At 57.6% G+C, this 16993-nt stretch overlaps 3 protein-coding genes across 5 annotated transcripts; 2 read left to right on the top strand and 1 right to left on the bottom strand.

The window, feature by feature from the left end:
- The first annotated feature begins 37 nt into the window (after nucleotides 1-37).
- kidins220b (kinase D-interacting substrate 220b) lies at nucleotides 38-8673 on the top strand. Of its 2 annotated transcripts, none has more exons than XM_061270898.1 (27): nucleotides 38-261; nucleotides 871-1030; nucleotides 1096-1194; nucleotides 1275-1373; nucleotides 1449-1547; nucleotides 1620-1718; nucleotides 1785-1883; nucleotides 1943-2140; nucleotides 2203-2301; nucleotides 2371-2469; nucleotides 2532-2630; nucleotides 2713-2890; nucleotides 2962-3126; nucleotides 3189-3368; nucleotides 3441-3606; nucleotides 3668-4112; nucleotides 4169-4309; nucleotides 4378-4722; nucleotides 4797-4941; nucleotides 5029-5191; nucleotides 5249-5427; nucleotides 5502-5737; nucleotides 5980-6108; nucleotides 6250-6387; nucleotides 6458-6556; nucleotides 6631-6870; nucleotides 6955-8673. In XM_061270898.1, exons 2-27 carry the CDS (start codon nucleotides 899-901, stop codon nucleotides 8038-8040), a joined length of 5157 nt encoding a protein of 1718 aa, XP_061126882.1. In that variant the 5' UTR covers nucleotides 38-261; nucleotides 871-898; the 3' UTR covers nucleotides 8041-8673. The 2 variants fall into 2 exon arrangements, with proteins under 2 accessions (XP_061126882.1, XP_061126881.1); XM_061270897.1 differs by having other exon boundaries at nucleotides 39-261; nucleotides 1617-1718.
- On the bottom strand, nucleotides 8653-10601 carry sox11b (SRY-box transcription factor 11b). Its single transcript, XM_061270936.1, has one exon. The coding sequence runs from the start codon at nucleotides 9793-9795 to the stop codon at nucleotides 8917-8919; it is 879 nt and encodes a 292-aa protein (XP_061126920.1). The 5' UTR covers nucleotides 9796-10601; the 3' UTR covers nucleotides 8653-8916.
- Nucleotides 10602-10903: 302 nt separating this feature from the next.
- Nucleotides 10904-16922, top strand: LOC133146838 (arf-GAP with SH3 domain, ANK repeat and PH domain-containing protein 2-like). Of its 2 annotated transcripts, XM_061270903.1 has the most exons (28): nucleotides 10904-11257; nucleotides 11639-11711; nucleotides 11903-12048; nucleotides 12123-12197; nucleotides 12275-12324; nucleotides 12387-12516; nucleotides 12586-12671; nucleotides 12752-12827; nucleotides 12907-12993; nucleotides 13060-13163; nucleotides 13229-13298; nucleotides 13390-13503; nucleotides 13644-13731; nucleotides 13805-13853; nucleotides 13917-14080; nucleotides 14171-14304; nucleotides 14369-14463; nucleotides 14537-14726; nucleotides 14788-14873; nucleotides 14956-15071; nucleotides 15146-15213; nucleotides 15277-15384; nucleotides 15444-15744; nucleotides 15813-16002; nucleotides 16175-16233; nucleotides 16297-16361; nucleotides 16422-16541; nucleotides 16614-16922. In XM_061270903.1, exons 1-28 carry the CDS (start codon nucleotides 11132-11134, stop codon nucleotides 16686-16688), a joined length of 3045 nt encoding a protein of 1014 aa, XP_061126887.1. In that variant the 5' UTR covers nucleotides 10904-11131; the 3' UTR covers nucleotides 16689-16922. The 2 variants fall into 2 exon arrangements, with proteins under 2 accessions (XP_061126887.1, XP_061126888.1); XM_061270904.1 differs by lacking the exon at nucleotides 13390-13503.
- The last annotated feature ends 71 nt before the right edge of the window (nucleotides 16923-16993 follow it).

Raw genomic sequence — 16993 nt, 5'->3', positions numbered from 1 at the left:
TGCCTCACCGGGTTGAACGACAAGTAAATGGTTATGCTCTTACTTTGTTAAGTGTAAGCGGAAATGTGCGTGTCATTCCCGGAGCTTGCCGTGCGGCGCGCTTAGGTTGGTCAAGATGGCTGCTGCGGCTGTTGTTTGGGCTGAAGAATGAGATGAGCATCGCCTGACAAAACATCCGACCCAAATCCACCGACAGAAGGGAGAATCGTCGGCCAGAATAACTCCCAAGACCATCTGGATCCGAACGACGTCATTCCTTGGGTAAACATTTGTGGCCGCCTCGCATCCTTGAAACGCTTGATTGACACTTGGCCCATTAAAACCGCTTGACAGAGTCGAACATGTGTTTTATTGGCAAGCTTTTTATTTATATTTGCTTTCAGCCGTTTATTTACGACTGCGTCATTGCCATTCCTTTTCAATGTCACCGAGAGCTCAAAGGTTATTTTCCACGACGTTGAGCGCTTCCATGGACGTCATCTTGGCAGCTAAATTTAGTTTAATTTCTAGTTGCAGATGGATTATCGAGAAAATTTGCTCATATATTAAATGATTTGTTAGGATATAATTTGCTTTGGGTGGAACGAGACGTTTGCGTGATGGCTGGCTACCGCGTGTTGCCATGGTAACAACACCTCAGTCATGATTCCATATTTGACAAAGCGACGTCATTTCATGCTAATAAACTTAATTCGGTTGTATGTCAATTTTGTTTCTTTTCACGCGTTGATAAATCGATTAACGTAAAGGTGCGGCAGCGACAGGTGCATGACGGCATCACTAGCGCGCCCCCTGCAGGCGGCCTTATGTGTCAGATGTGCCTGCAGGGGGCGCAGTGACAGCTTGTCTGATGTGTGTGTGCGTGAGCAGGAGCTGCGCCCTTTGACAACTTGCCAAGATGGACACCACCACTTCCATCAAGATGACCACGATGGCCATCCAGAAGCTGTTTGGCCACGTGGAGGAGGAGAATCTCACAGCGTTGCGAGACCACCTGGACCGCTTCAAGGAAGTGGATGGACGTAGCGACGTACGTGCTAATTAACGCCGAATGATTGAGGAACTGTGTAAAACCGCCTGTTTTGTGGCGGTCAGAATGGGCAGACGCCGTTGATGCTGGCTGCCGAGCAGGGGAGCCTGGAAATAGTACAGGAGCTCATCCGCCGAGGAGCCAATGTCAATCTGGATGACGTGGTGAGCAAATCAGATGGGGAGCAGTGCTGTTGCCTAGCAACAAGATAGGTGCTGATGATGGCACGGTAATGTGTTGTCAGGACTGCTGGTCGGCCCTGATCTCAGCCGCCAAGGAAGGTCACGTGGAGGTGGTGAAGGAGCTTCTGGAGAACAGCGCCTACATCGAGCATCGCGACGTGGTGCGCCTCCCCCCCCGTCCGTCTCGGGCGCCGGCGGCCACGTGATGTCATTTAAGTGCGGCCTTTGCGCGGCAGGGAGGATGGACGGCGCTCATGTGGGCCTCGTATAAAGGTCGTGTGGATGTCGCCCAATTGCTGCTGGAGCAGGGGGCAAACCCCAACACCACCGGACAGGTAGGACGTTGCACATGAAAACATCACGCTAGAAAGAGTCCAAATGGGCTACTCTTTGCTGCTCCCTAGCAGTACAGCGTGTACCCCATCATCTGGGCCTCCGGGCGAGGTCACGCCGACGTGGTTAAACTCTTGCTGGACAGCGGCGCCAAAGTCAACTGCTCCGACAAGGTGACAACATCCCACATCCGTGGCTTGGTGGCACCTTCACGCTCACATTCTGAGCGTGTGTGTTAGTACGGGACGACGTCCCTGATCTGGGCGGCGAGGAAAGGCCATTTGGACTGCGTCATGCACCTGCTGGAGAACGGCGCCGACGTGGACCAGGACGGAGCGGTAAGCGGCAGTACCCGCCGGCGACCCCGACTCCACACTGACGCCTGGCCTCCCGGCAGAACTCGATGACGGCGCTGATCGTGGCGGTGAAAGGCGGCTTCACCAACGTGGTGAAGGAGCTGCTGAAGCGCAACCCCAACGTCAACATGACGGACAAAGACGGCAACACGGCGCTGATGATCGCTGCCAAGGAAGGCTACACCGAGATCGTGCAGGACCTTCTTGACGCCGGCACCTACGTCAACATTCCCGACCGGGTGAGGCGCCGCCGCCGTCACGCGCTTTCTTTAGTTCGAGAGAATTAAATGCCCGCACGCAGAGTGGCGACACGGTGCTGATCGGAGCGGTGAGAGGCGGTCACGTGGAGATCGTCAGAGCTCTGCTGCACAAGTACGCCGACATTGACATTCGGGGCCAGGTGAGTCATTCACGTTGACCGTGATCCACGATGACGACGACGCTGACGATGGTGGCGGGGTGCATCCAGGAGAGTAAGACTGCGTTGTACTGGGCGGTGGAGAAAGGCAACGCCTCCATGGTGCGCGACATCCTGCAGTGCAACCCCGACACGGAGACGTGCACCAAGGTGAGACGCGGCGGCGCCGCGCCCGGCCGCAGGAACTCACGGCTTCACGTCCTGAATCTCAGGACGGCGAGACGCCGCTCATCAAAGCCACCAAGATGAGAAGCATCGAGATCGTCGAGCTGCTGCTGGATAAAGGGGCCAAGGTGTCCGCTGTTGACAAGGTCCGACGGGCTGGTTTCTCCTCCTCCTCCTCCTCCTCCTCCTCCTCTTTGTGACGGATCTGACGTCTGACTTCTTCTCCAGAGAGGAGACACGCCCCTGCACATCGCCATCCGCGGGCGCAGCCGCCGGCTGGCCGAGCTGCTCCTGAGGAACCCCAAAGATGGCCGCCTGCTCTACCGGCCCAACAAGGCGGGCGAGACGCCCTACAACATCGACTGCAGCCACCAGAAGAGCATCCTCACGCAGATCTTCGGCGCCCGTAGGTGGCCGTTGGGCCCGACCTGCACCTCGTCCACCCTTGCCCGCTTACCGTTCCCCTCCCGCCCGCAGGTCACCTGTCGCCCACCGAGTCGGACGGCGACATGCTGGGCTACGACCTGTACAGCTCGGCCCTGGCCGACATCCTGAGCGAGCCCACCATGCAGCCGCCCATCTGCGTGGGGCTCTACGCGCAGTGGGGAAGCGGAAAGTCCTTCCTGCTCAAGAAGCTCGAAGGTGAGCATGCGCTCGGGCTGGCACGCCGAGACCGGATCAGGACACGCGTGCGTTGCCCCCAGACGAGATGAAGACGTTCGCGGGCCAGCAGATGGAGCCGCTGTTGGGCCCGTCGTGGCTGGCGGCCGTCCTGACGCTGCTCCTGTGCGGCACGGTGGCCTTGGTTCTGGGCTTCACCTTGGACCCCAAGCTGGCCGTGGCCGTCTCGCTCAGCCTGCTGGCGCTGCTCTACATCTTCTTCGGTGAGCTCCTCCGCCGCACGCCAGCGCCGCACGCCTCCACCTTACCTAAGCCTTCTTCTTTGCGGTCGGCAGTGGTCATCTACTTCGGGGGCCGGCGCGAGGGGGATAACTGGAACTGGGCCTGGCTCCTCAGCAACCGGCTGGCCCGCCACATCGGCTACCTGGAGCTCCTCCTCAAGCTCATGTTCGTCAACCCGCCGGAGCTCCCGGAGCAGAGCGCCCGAGCGCTGCCCGTCAGGTAACCAGCACCCGACACTGCGCTGATGTCATCACGACGTCACGGTCATGTCCCGCCGCAGGTTTCTCTTCACCGATTACAATCGACTGTCGAGCGTCGGCGGCGAGACGTCAATGGCCGAAATGATCGCCACGTTGTCCGACGCGTGCGAGAGGGAGTTTGGATTCCTCGCCACTCGCCTCTTCAGGGTCTTCAAGACGGACGAGGCGCTTGCAGGAAAGGGCAAGTGGAAGAAGACGTGCTGCGTGCCGTCCTTCATGCTGTTTGCGCTGGTGCTGGGCTGCCTGGTGAGCGGCGTGGCGCTGATGGCCGTCTTCCGGGCGGACGGCGACAACCACACGGTCAACGGCGTCCTGATGGCGCTGGGCGGCGTGGTGGGCGTGGCCCTCCTGCTCAACTGCCGCACGTGGTGGCGGGTCTCCAACTCGGTGCTCAACTCGCAGAGGAAGCGGCTGCACGGCGCCGCCAACAAGATGCACAAGCTCAAGAGCGAAGGCTTCATGAAGGTGGGAGGGACTTCACCGGCGCACGGGGCGACAGCTGAAGCGGACTTTTCTTGCAGGTTCTGAAGTGCGAAGTGGAGCTGATGGCCAAGATGGCCAAGACCATCGACGGGTTCACTCAGCACCAGACCAGGTTGGCGGTGGTCATTGACAGCTTGGACGCGTGCGAGCAGGACAAAGTTCTGCAGATGCTCGACACGGTGAGAGCGGATGACGGTGAGGATGAAAGTTTGGGAGTTTTTTGGACCTTCTTGGCATGTCCACACAGGTGCGAGTCCTGTTCTCCAAAGGTCCCTTCATCTCCATCTTCGCCAGCGACCCGCACATCATCATCAAGGCCATCAACCAGAACCTGAACAGCGTCCTGCGAGACTTTGTCAACGGACACGACTACATGCGCAACATCGTCCACCTGCCCGTCTTCCTCAACAGCAGAGGCCTGTCCAGCGCCAGGAAGATGGGCGGTGGCGGCGGCGGCGGCGGCGCACCCGCCAACGGCGATGCCGCCAATGTCGATTGCGCAGGGTGGCACGAGGAGCTGGACCGCAAGTTGTCACAGCACAGCTTGGGAGAGCTCACCAAGATTGGCAGCAAGGCCACCCTCAGCCGCCGGGTAAGGTGACCGACCGAGCGACCGCCCAAGGAGCAACGTTGAAAAGCGCTTTGCAACCTCGATGGCGTGCGCAGGACACCTTCCGGAGGCGCCAAGCGCAGCGCTCGGTGACTCGCCAGATGTCCTTCGACTTGACCAAGCTGATGGTGGCCGAAGACTGGTTCACCGACATCAGCCCGCAGAGCATGAGGAGGCTCCTCAACATCGTCTCCGTTACCGGTCAGCGGCGGGTCGCCGGCGCCGTGCGGGCGGGCGAGCGTCGTCGGGGCGCCCGCGGCCGACCGCTTCTGCTTTGACTGCGCCCAGGTCGTCTGCTGAGAGCCAATCAGATCGCCTTCAACTGGGACCGCCTGGCGTCGTGGATCAACCTGACGGAGCAGTGGCCCTACCGGACGTCCTGGCTCATCCTCTTCCTGGAGGAGAGCGACGGCGTTCCCGACCAGGCCACGCTCAAGAACATTTACGAGAGGTGAGCAACATCCGGCCGGCCGAGCGCTCGCGCCGTGCTGACTTTGGTCTCCCGCAGGGTGCTGAGGAACATCCCCACCACCAAAGACGTGGAACCGCTGCTGGAGATCGACGGAGACGTCCGGGCCTTTGAAGTGTTCCTGTCGTCGCGGACGCCCGTCCTGACCGCCAGGGACATTCGTACCTTCCTGCCCTGCACCGTCAACCTGGACCCCAAACTGCGGGAAATCATCGCCGGTATCTTGGCGCTGCCTTCTCCGTCATATCCTTCCTTCTCCGTTTCCTCCTCACCGTTGGTTCTTCCTGCCCAGATGTGCGTGCGGCTCGTGAGCAGGTGAACCTGGGCGCCATCGGCTACCCGACCTTGCAGGAGGTCCAGCCCCGGCCCGTGTCCATGTACAGTCAGGTGTCGTCGGCGTGCTCGCCGTCCGCCTCCTTCAGCGGACCCTTCAACCCGGTGGCGGGGGCTGTGGTGCCGCCGCCGCCGCCGCCTCACAGCAGCTACTACAGCGGCATGGGCGGACCCCAGCACCCCTTCTACAACAGGGTCAGTCGCCCATCTTTTCTTTGGTTTGATTTCTGCCAGTATACAACAATGGACCGACCCATTGCCTCATTTCCTCGTCCTTAATCAACACAAAGGAATTGTTTTTTTAGGAAGCCCCCAAATGCGCTCTATAAGAATCGCCCCCATGTTCCATTGGCACGACGTCACGCAGCGGCTTCCCATCCATCGTTTTGTCACGTTCATGTTTGATTTGCGTTGTGTTGATTTGCTTTCTGCCTCAGCCATATTTCCCCCACCACCACCACCACCATCTCCACCATCCGCCACGCCCCCTGGTGGCGGCCTACCCATCACACCTCCTTCCTCGCGTGCTCGTTAAGAGCACGGCCCCCCGTGATGCCCCCTCGAGCGTAAGTACGTCAGCCACGTCGGTCATCATTTGAACTCTGGACGACGATGACGATGTTGAGCCAAAGCCAACACGGACGCCGCTTTCCCCGCCGCCTTTTATCGATCACCAATCACAAGCTGCCGTCTGGTTTGGGTCTCAGGGCTCCGCCTCCGTGGCTTCGGGGACGCCGCCCACCCTCCTGAGCGCCATGACGACGGACGGCGTGTGCGAGCGCGTCAAGCAGACCCAGGGCATCGACCAGGCCATGTTGGCCGCGTACACCGCCACCATCAGGAAGGTGAGCGGCGCCCGGCACCGAGGTCCGACGTTCTTTCGTTGGACTTTCATTCCATTTTGCTCGCCTTCAGGCCAACGTGAACGGACGAGTCCTGTCGCAGTGCAACCTGGATGAGCTGAAAAAGGAGATGAACATGAACTTCGGGGACTGGCAGCTCTTTCGGGCCAGCGTGAGCGCAACGCCCAAACGCCCGGCCCGCCATGCGGTCCCGCCGCGCGCTGACCTCACTTCCTGTCCCCGCAGGTGGTGGAAATGCGTCAGGTGGAGAGCCAAGCGCTGTACGAGGAGGCCGCCAGCGAGCAAGGCAGCGTGACGGGCGGCCAGCCTGATGCCGGCCTGCGCCGAGCTGCGGCCCAGGCCCGCGCCGGCCACGCCCCCAGCGACGTGTCCCCGATGTACAGCTTCACTCTGAGCTTCGACGACCTCAGCATGATCGGCCTGGAGGAGTCGCAGCAGCCCAGACACGCCGCCGCCCATTGGACGGTCAGCAAACTCAGCCAGAAGACCTCGACCCCGACCGAATTTATTGGCGCTGGAAACCCATCAGTTTGTGCTTGTCTATTCCAGGGCGCCCCCCAGCGGACCGGCAGCATCACGAGCTTGAACTCGCAGGAGTCCAGCAACGACATCGTCAAATTGACGGATAAGCAGCAGGCCGAGTACCGATGCGCCTACCAGGAGTACATTGCCCAGATGGCCCAGTTGGAGGGTGGCGGCGGGGGCGGCGATAGACCGGTCCAGCCTCAGCCGGGGCACTTCATGACGCCGCCGTCTTCAGACCAGGCCGGCAAGGACGGAGCCGAGCAAGACGCACGCAAGGCCTTGGCGAGCAAGAGGAGCGGCAGTAAAGCGGCGTCTGACAGCGTCGACGGCGGCGAAGCGCTGGATCCCATCACGGAAGAAGACGAGAAGGGAGAACACGGGTCGTCCAAGTCCCTGCTGGCCCGCAAGACCTCGGCCGAGCGAGGTGGTCTTTTCGCGGGCGCCAAGGCGGGTGGTGACGGTCTGCGCTACCAGAAGCTAACCAGCGATGACGAGGAGTCGGAGGAGTCCGACACCCTGCTGCTGAAAAACGGCAAGGCCAAAGTCAGCGGCTGCTCCTTGGCCCTGAAAGGGAAGGACTACCTGTCGGACGCCACCTTGGATAAGAAGGACTCGTCCGACTCGGGCGTGCGCTCCAACGAGAGCTCGCCCAACCACTCGCTGCAGGACGAGGAGGCCGACCTGTCGCAGTCGCTGACGGAACGCAGCGACTTGATCCAGCTGAGCGAGGATGGCGCCGCCCGCAAGCAAGAGCCTCCCGCCGGCCTCCCCGCCGCCGCCCTGCGGGACGCCGCCGAGAGCCGCATGTCTATCTGCAGCCCCGAGGAGGCCTGGCCCGCCACCCAGACCTGGAACCTGAACCGCTCGGCCGGCAGCGTGACGCTCAACAACAACGCCAACGCTCAGCAGGGCGAGCGGGCCCGCCGCGACGCCCCCGCCGGCGAAGCCATCATCCCGCCTGCATCCACGACCACCCGGCCCGGCCCCGACAATGAAAACGTGCGAGTGGTCCACTTGAAGAGGGGCCTGAAGCCCGGAGACCCTCCCGAGGTCTGCACCATGACGGCCGACGCCGTCGCCTTCGGAGAGGAACGCGAGAGCATCCTGTGACCAGTTGCATGGCCGCCGCATCATGTGACTTGCCGTTCAGATTTTGCAAGTCTCCTCACGTTTGCTGTTTGTGTTTGTAGATGTCAACTAGCTTGTCGTCGTGACGCATGATGGTGTCGGTGAGCTCAGCGGTCCCCGACCACCAGGCCCGGTCCGACCCTCCATTTGGTACCCCACCACACAACCAGACTAAACCCAAAAGAGATGATAGATCATCAGAGTCTCAAAAGTTTTGATTTTGAAAATCAGCTGCGTCAAATTGCTCAATCTCAAGTGAGTCACAATTCGGTGACTCCGAATCTGGATCCGATTCAATTTAGCATCACGCCGACTTGCGTTTTCACCTATTTGATTTTGGCCTGGCAAAATATTGCTTAACTTAAAAAGTTGGGGACCGCTGCTTTAGATGTTCAATATGATGCTTGCAAAACAAAAAAAAATTGTGATTGACGCCCAACGTCGTGTTTGTGTCACCTTAGCTCCGCCCCCTGTGACTCGATGGATGTGATATTTCAATATCAATAACTACGGTTCTTAATGGAGTTACGTGTTATGTCCAATGTGCTATTGTGCATGTAATGAAGTCCAAAGTTGCATGCACTTGTGACGTCATTAAAGGGGAAAAAAACAACATTTATTATTCCGTCACGCGTTTCCTTCCATATTTCGCAAAACAGGAGCAGAAATCAAACTTCGTCACATGACCAACACAAAACCTTCCAGCACTCCAAATGTAACAAGTGCGTTAAAAAAAAAAAGAAGCTGGTTTTAGGTTTTCGTTTTTTAAGACAACTGAGCAAATAAAAAGTCAACTCCCAGTGAAAAGGGGCAAAGGTGGTTAAAAACGTCACCCGCCCCCCCCCCTTCCCTCTTGGCTCAGAAGGTGAAGAGAAAGTCCGAGAAATCTCCGGTTATCATCCGGCTCAGTTCGGGCGTGCAGTGGTCTGGGAACTCAAAGTGGGACCCGTGACCCCGCTCGGTTCCGCTCCAGTCCTTGTCCAAATCCTTGTCCACCAGAGATAGGCTCAGGTTTGCTGGCTCAGAGGGGGCGGGGCTGAGAGGGAAGAGGTCGTCCCCGCAGCACGAGGAACTGGAGCCGGAGCGGGACCGGGCTGAGGACGAAGAGTCCGGTGAGAGGGTTCCGCTGACCTGGCGCGTGTACAGCAGCCGAGGAAAATCTTCATCCGCTTCCGCGGCGGTTTCGTCGTCCGAGTCGCTGAAGTCTCGCTTGAGCACGAAACGGGCCCGTCGGTTCGGGTTCGGCTGCTGGCCGGCGCCCGAGGAGCCCGTCTTACTCTTTTTCTTGGGTCGGTACTTGTAGCCCGGGTGGTCGGCCATGTGCTGCAGGCGGAGCCGCTCGGCCTCGCGGATAAAGGGAATCTTCTCGGACTTGTCCAAAGACTTCCATCGCTTCCCGAGCCGCTTGGAGATTTCGGCGTTGTGCACTTCCGGCGACTGCTGCATGACTTTCCTGCGCTCCATTTTGGACCAAACCATGAAAGCGTTCATGGGCCGCTTGATGTGAGCTGCAGCCGCCGATTTGCCAGCGTGCCGCTCCTGAACCATGGTGCCCCCCCGCCCAGAGTCGCCTCCGACTTTCACCCTATTCATGCAGCCAGCCTGCACGCACGGTTCCGTTTGGGTGTGCAACCAGAGCGAGCGAGGAGCTTGTGGAGCGCAAGCAGACGCACACGAACCGGCCGGCGTCTTGGAAACATCTACCGGTCTAGTGCGGGCGTAAGCCAATCGCAGCATAGCTTTCTGGTCGGAGGCCCGCCTTTCGAGTCGTCTCGACCAATCGGAGCTCGGTTTTGTGTCATTTTTCGTCTTCCCGCCTTTGTCGCTTTCAGAGCCAATCCAAGCTCAGCTAATCGATCAACTGCTTTTCAATGGGAAATCATCCAAATCAAACCAGCGTCATTGAATGAAAAAAAAAAAAACTAAAATAATAAATAAATAAAAAGTAATTTTCTCTATCAACATGATCAAATGCCTGTGGTTTTTTGCTTCATTGGTACATTATAGCCTTTTTTTTTTAAAGTATTGCATTATAGACATTTTTTAAATTGTAAAAAATTGTAAAAAAAGAATGCACCTTTCTTTCGCGTATTCTTTCAAATGTATTTTGATTAAATTTTGGGGGATTGGAATTCTTGCGGGGCCAAATGTGGAAGTGTTGTAAAAGGACAGTCAAACTGCATCACTGCTCAAGCGCTTCCATTGTTGTTTGGGTTGTGGGCTCTCAAATGAGGCGTCCCCACGCCCCTCATCTTGTTCAGCGTGGTTTGGGGGAGGTGTAATGATTGCTGGGCTCGATTAAGGAGGAGGCCCCCCTCGCCATATGTGGCCCTCCCAGCCATACTTTTTGTTACTGCTTCCTGATTGGGTGCAGAGAAATGTGTTGGCTTTTCAGGCCAAGCAAACGGAGGAAGCACTTGACCTTTGAGGGTCAAACCCCTCACGTGGGGGGAGGGGACGTTGAGGAGGACCTGAAGGACCCGGACAATGAAAAATGGGTCAAGTGTGCATAAGAAATGCAAGCGTCATAGCTGGGGGGGGGGGGGGGGACAAGCAAAAGACCGTGACAGCCAGGCCCAAATTGCTAAAAAATGATATCCCCCAATATGCAACACTTTCTTTCTATCCATCTCGCGTTCATCATTTCTTGGAAATCACAATGTCCCATCAGTGGTGATCTATTTTTAGAGCAGCCCACTCTTGCGGTTCTTGCAGGTTGGCGAGCCCTGGTTTACGTTGCAAATCAAAGCGGATGACAATTCAGTTTGATGCATCACGTCGTGACGTCAGTGTTCCTCTTGGCGGCGCTAACACGCCATCCAGCGACTTGGCCAACCGCCCATCGAGGCCACAGGAGAAGCAGAAGTGCGTCGTCGGTGCAAAGTGCAACACATTGAGTCGTCGCGTGCGTGCACCAAGGAAGTGCGAGGAAGTCCACGCCTAGAAGTTTTTCAAAGCCTTCCACAACTTTTTGTGCCCAGTCTAAGGCAGGTGTGGCGCTCCTGGCCCCACCTGAGTTTGCGTGACGTCACGCCGGTGCGGTTCTTCCGGGTCGGGATTGTCATCTGCAGCCATGCCGGACGTCCTGAGCGTCACCGAGTTCATCGGTGAGTGCAACGACGACTACAAGGCGCCCACCACGTCCAGCTTCTCCACGCGCATGACGCACTGTCGGAACAGCGTCAACGCCCTTGAGGAGGTACCGCGCACACGCACAAAAAAAAAAGGGGGGGGGGGGGTCGTGCGCCTGATGGACACTGTTTGTTGGACCAAGTTTGTAAATAGGTTTACATTTGCGTGTTTGTTTGTGTGTGTGTCCCCCCCCCCCTACACACACACAGCCTTTGAGCAAGGCACTCCTGCCATTGTGTGTTTGATCGAATATCTGAATGTGTGAGACAATCAAAAGTGTTCTTGACATTGATGGAAACAGTGACAGGAAGTGACCACCAGTGGTGGCCCACCACAGTACATCACAACAGGAAGTACAACTTCTCTCTTCCACTTCTTTTTTCGTCTGTCTTTCATCTTGTTGAGTCATATTCATGCATGTGTGTGAACGTGTGTGTTCATGATTCAGGTTCTGGATGTGGAGCGCTCCGTTCTGTCCAAACTGAAGAAAGCGGTCAAGTCCATGTACACGTCAGGCCTGGGTGAGACACTTCTCTTTTATTGTTGTTGTCATGACAACAAGACACGTCAACAGGTCTGTAGAGCGCCGACAGACTTCACAAATTTCACGTACCGGCCCCGACGTGCGTGGACCACATTCCCGCCCGTGTCCCAGCATGCCGACACCGAACCCAAATCTCCTCACCGAGACGTGTGCGTGCTTGCATTGCAGTCCACGTGGAGCACGAGGACCAATACGTGTCGGCCATGGAGAAGCTGGGCGACAACTGCCTGAGCGGCGACGACACCGACGTGGGCGCCGCCTTCCTCAAGTTTGCCGTTTTCAGCAAAGAACTGACGGCGCTCTTCAAGAACCTGGTGAGCTTCTGGCCCCGCCCACATGGTCACCAAGATACAAGCCCGCCTCGCTCATGTCACTTCCTGTTTGTCAGATCCAGAACATGAACAATATCATCTCCTTCCCGTTGGACAGTCTACTCAAGGGGGACCTGCGCGGTGTCAAGGGGGTGGGTCAGGCGTCCTCGTGTCACGTGACACGCCGCAGCACACGTTACATGTCAGGTGACCCGTGTCATCCCCTCAGGACCTGAAGAAGCCGTTTGACAAGGCCTGGAAGGATTACGAGAGCAAACTGTAAGCAGCGCTCGGCCGGCCGCTTCTCGGGCTTTTCTCCTCAGTGTGGCTTCCGTTGACAGCTCCAAGCTGGAGAAGGAGAAACGCGAGCACGCCAAGCAGCACGGGATGATTCGCACCGAGTTCAGCGGCGGCGAGATCGCCGAGGAGATGGAGAAGGAGCGGCGAGTCTTCCAGTTGAACATGTGCGAGGTGGGTCAGAGGTCACGTGCTCTTCAACGGGCACGGAAGTGACATCACGGTTTTTTTTCCCCCCCAAAGTACCTTCTCAAGGTCAACGACATCAAGGTCAAGAAGGGCGTCGACTTCCTGCAGAACCTTATCAAGTATTTCCACGCGCAGTGCAAGTGAGAGCCGAGACGGACGCCGCAACTCCCACGCTCTTGCACACACGCAGGCAAACACTCACGCACACACACGCGCTCAGTTTCTTCCAGGATGGACTGACGGCCGTCGAGAGCCTCAAACCCTCCGTGGAGAAAATGGCGTCCGATCTCACGGCGGTGAGGACGCCGACGTCACGTGGGCTTCAACCTTGGAAGGAGTCTGAGGGGATGTGTGTGTGTGTGGTCGGTGGAGCAGATCAAACAGACGCAGGACGGCGAGAGGAAACAACTGACTCAGCTCCGAGACCTCCTGAAGACCTCCTTGCAGTCTGACAGCAAAGAGGTTTGCAGGGGGCCTGTGGAAGGGGTGCAGGGGCGGAGCTTAACCGCAGACGTGATTGATTGACAGGAGGCTCCGGCCAAGCAGAAGCAAGGATACAGCCTGCACCAGCTGCAAGGGAACAAGGCGCACGGGACGGAGCGCTCGGGAGTTCTGTCCAAGAGGAGCGAGGGGTGAGTGGGCTTGCCGGCCGGCGCCGCCGCCAGCGGCTCAGCGTGCTCATGGTTGTGTGGCGCAGGCTGAGGAAAGTTTGGCAGAAGAGGAAGTGCTCGGTGAAGAACGGTTTCCTGACCATCTGCCATGCCACGGTAAGCCCCGCCCAGCAGCCGCCACTCGAGCCCGCCGTTTCCTTTTAATTCGGGTTTGTGTTGTTGTTTTGTTTTGCTTTTGCTTTTGAAGTTTTTACACCAAGAGTCAAACAACCAATCAGGACAATGCAAGCGGGAGAGCAAGAAAATCAGGAAGAGGAGGAGGAGGAGGAAGAGCTTAAGGAAAAGGATGAGAGACAGAAGGGTTTTCATTTTGGAAGTTTTTTTTTTCTCCTGGCGAGACCCGTTCATAACAATGACATCATCGACATGGGGGCGGGGTTTGCTCGTGGCCGAAAACACCTTCTTCTGTTCCCTGAACGCGTTTTCCCGTGTGTGTTCCAGACCAATCGACCACCGGCCAAACTGAACCTCCTGACGTGCCAGGTGAAGAAGAACGCCGACGACAAGAGGAACTTTGACCTCTTTTCACGTAAGCGACAGCAGCAGAAGTAGAGAGGAAATGTCAGGGTGGCTCGTAAGGCGCCTTTGCTGTCCCCCCTCAGACGACCGGACGTATCACTTCCAGGCGGAGGACGAGGCCGAGTGCCAGATGTGAGTAGTCGCCGTCTGGCCTCGGCGGCCTCGGCGCTGATGCGGGACGTCTCTCGGCCGCAGATGGATGTCGGTCCTCCAGAACAGCAAAGAAGAAGCGCTGAGTAAAGCTTTTAAGGGCGACCAGGACGAAGGCGACAACATCGTGCAGGAGCTCACCAAGGCCATCGTGGCAGATGTCAGGAAGATGGACGGCAACCGCGTCTGCTGCGACTGTGGCGCTCCAGGTGACCCCGACGCGGCTCCTCGTCTCGCATGCGCTAACGCTAGTCCAGCTAACCAGGACGGTTTGAGATGTTTGCCGTTGGCTGGCGCAGGTCCCTCCTGGTTGTCCACCAACCTCGGCGTGCTCATCTGCATCGAGTGCTCGGGGATCCACAGAGAGATCGGGGTGCACTACTCCAGAATTCAGAGTCTGGACCTGGATGTGCTGGGAACGTCCGAGCTACTGGTGAGTCCGCTCGCTCGCCGACGGGAAATGGCCGCCGCCAAAACGCGCCGCTCTCGCCTCTCAGCTAGCCAAGAACGTCGGCAACGCCGCCTTCAATGACATCATGGAGGCGGAGCTTTCCGCAGAGGGCGTGGCCAAGCCTGAACCGACCAGTGACATGTGAGTGGAAACACACCTGGTAGCTGGAGATGGATTGACGGTCGGCAGATGATTGCTACGTCCGTGTGCGCAGGCAGAGGCGGAAGGACTTCATCACGTCCAAGTACGTGGACAAGGCGCTGGTCCGCCGCCAGTGTGCCGACAACGAGGGCCGCCTGCAGGCGCTGTACCAGGCGGTGCGCAACCGCGACATCCTGGCGCTCATCCAGGTCTACGGCGAGGGCGTGGACCTCACCGAGACCTTCCCGCAGACCCACCAGCACGTACGTACGTCCGTCCGTCCTCCATCTCGAAAATGCTTGATGATGATGATGGCGCTTTCAGGAGCCGGACGAAACGGTCCTCCATCTTGCCGTGCGCATGGTGGACAGGAACTCTCTACACATCGTCGACTTCCTGGCGCAGAACAGGTAACGTCGGAAAAGCACCCATGGAGATAAATATGAACGTGTGTGTGTGTGTGTGTGTGTGTGTGTGTGTGTGTGTGTGTAGCGGCAACCTGGACAAGCAGACCAGCAAAGGAAGCACGGCGGTGCATTACTGCTGCTTGACGGACAACAGCGAGTGCCTGAAGCTCCTCCTCCGAGGAAAAGCGTCCGTGACCATCGGTGAGTCCCGCATGATCTGAGAAATAGGATCATATGCAACGTGTGTGTGTGTGTGTGTGTGTGTGTGTGCGCAGCCAATGAGAGCGGAGAAACGCCGCTGGACATAGCGAGACGACTCGGCCACACTGAATGTGAAGATCTGGTGAGCGTCCATCAGTTAAGCCATGATGCTCGACGGCGTGAGGCTAACCTCGAACTTTGTCAGCTGACTCAGGCTCAGTCGGGAAAGTTTAACGTTCACGTCCACGTGGAGTACGAGTGGCGCCTCCATAACGACGACATGGACGAGAGTGAGGACGAGTTGGATGACAAGGTGAGCGCTGCTGTCCTAACGCTGTTGTACGTCCTAACGCCCCCTTGACCCCCCCCAAGCCCACCCCGCACCGCCGCGAGGAGCGTGACCGACCCGTCAGCTGCTTCGGGGGCGCCGGCGTTCCCGCCCAGCTCGCCAAACATCGCGGTCAGATTGCCAGCATGATGATCAGCAACGAGACGTACGGCGCCATGCTGGATCGGCACCTCCCGCCCGGGCCCAATCCCCCGTTGCCGCCCAGGGCCCCCGCCAAAGGGCATGCCGCTAAACCGGGCGGCATGGAAACCATTGGAAGGCAGAGGTCTTCATCCGACCCCCCGGGCCTGAACGTGACCCCCAACAGAAACACCTCCATGTACGGTGAGTGGCACTTCCCGTCCGTCAGTGACGCTTTGGAGCCAAGCATCACCCGACTCCTGATCTTCCAGTTCTCCCAGTGGCTCCTCCCCCTCCACCTCCACCTCCTCCTCCGCTACCTAAAGCCAACCACGGGCCCCGGACTTCCCTAGCCTCCTCGGGCCCGCCTCCCACTACCTCCACGAACCCTCCGCCTTTTCGCCACAAAGCGCCGCCGCCCCTGCCTGTCGCCAAATCACTGGGACCCAAATTACCCAGCGGGTAAGTACTTGTCCATTTTGACTCCACTTAGGAATCTGAACTGGTATACGCAAGTCTGAGCTCGACTCGACAGGTATGCACTGATTAAAGAGGATCTGAATAGAATACTTTTTTTTTTTTCTTTTAAACGACTTTCTCGGAATTCAAATTGCACAATAAATCCAAATTTCAGATCAGACCGATCAGCTCCACCCAGGTCGTCGCTTAGAAGGACTCCAACAGACAAGCGAGGTACGCAAACGCAGACGCACACGTGTGTGTGTGTTATGTTACCAACAAGAAATCTCCATTTAGCTTCTCAGGTCCAGTCCCCCCGAGACTCTTCCCCCCCGACACCAAAACCAAGAAGCACCTTCAGCGTAAGTCCTAATGGCTGATGATGATGTCGGTTGGTCTTGATGACCATTGCGCACACGCAGGCGTCAAGACCCAAAAGGGTGCGGGCCATCTACAAGTGTTCCGCCGACAACCCTGACGAGCTGACGTTCGACGAAGGCGAGGTGATCGTGGTGGAGGGCGAAGAGGACACCGAGTGGTGGGTGAGTGAGCCGCCCGGGCGCTTCGAACTGGAAGCGGCGCTCTCTGATGGTCCGCTGTGCTCTCTGCTTCAGTTGGGCCACGTGGAGGCGGAACCTACGCGGCGAGGAGTCTTTCCGGTCACCTTTGTGCATTTCATCACAGAGTGACTCCTGGAGTCCTGGAGTGACTAATAAAGTGAAATGGGCCCAAGTGATTGGAATTGGGCAGACTGGTCTTCTGGGACTTGTCCTCCATCTTCATCATTGAGCAAGATGCCACTTGAATTCCTTCTGTGACCATGCGTGTACCTAAAAACACTTGGATCGCAGCTCTTTCATGTTATGTAATATTGTTGTTTATCGAAAACATACCTAAATGACATTAAATAGATTTATTCCGTTCTTGTCACGTTTTGGATCAATTGAATGGCCATTGAGCGTCTCGTCCACCTGAGGGCAGTACAGCTCAAACT

This window comes from Syngnathus typhle, linkage group LG22 (assembly GCF_033458585.1).
Source record: "Syngnathus typhle isolate RoL2023-S1 ecotype Sweden linkage group LG22, RoL_Styp_1.0, whole genome shotgun sequence".
NCBI lineage: Eukaryota > Metazoa > Chordata > Actinopteri > Syngnathiformes > Syngnathidae > Syngnathus > Syngnathus typhle.
The sequence above is the reverse complement of the archived record's forward strand: the minus strand, read 5'-3'. Positions and strand labels throughout refer to the sequence as shown.

What these genes read in the sequence shown, in the direction of transcription:
- kidins220b (XM_061270897.1), top strand. Translation starts at nt 899, where the DNA reads ATGGACACCACCACTTCCATCAAGATGACCACGATGGCCATCCAGAAG. An exon ending in AGGTGTCCGCTGTTGACAAG is followed by an intron (nt 2,631 to 2,712) that starts GTCCGACGGGCT and finishes CTTCTTCTCCAG; the next exon opens with AGAGGAGACACGCCCCTGCA. An exon ending in GCCCGAGCGCTGCCCGTCAG is followed by an intron (nt 3,607 to 3,667) that starts GTAACCAGCACC and finishes GTCCCGCCGCAG; the next exon opens with GTTTCTCTTCACCGATTACA.
- sox11b (XM_061270936.1), bottom strand. Translation starts at nt 9,795, where the DNA reads ATGCTGCGATTGGCTTACGCCCGCACTAGACCGGTAGATGTTTCCAAG.
- LOC133146838 (XM_061270903.1), top strand. Translation starts at nt 11,132, where the DNA reads ATGCCGGACGTCCTGAGCGTCACCGAGTTCATCGGTGAGTGCAACGAC. An exon ending in AAAGGATGAGAGACAGAAGG is followed by an intron (nt 13,504 to 13,643) that starts GTTTTCATTTTG and finishes TGTGTGTTCCAG; the next exon opens with ACCAATCGACCACCGGCCAA. An exon ending in GACTCCAACAGACAAGCGAG is followed by an intron (nt 16,234 to 16,296) that starts GTACGCAAACGC and finishes ATCTCCATTTAG; the next exon opens with CTTCTCAGGTCCAGTCCCCC.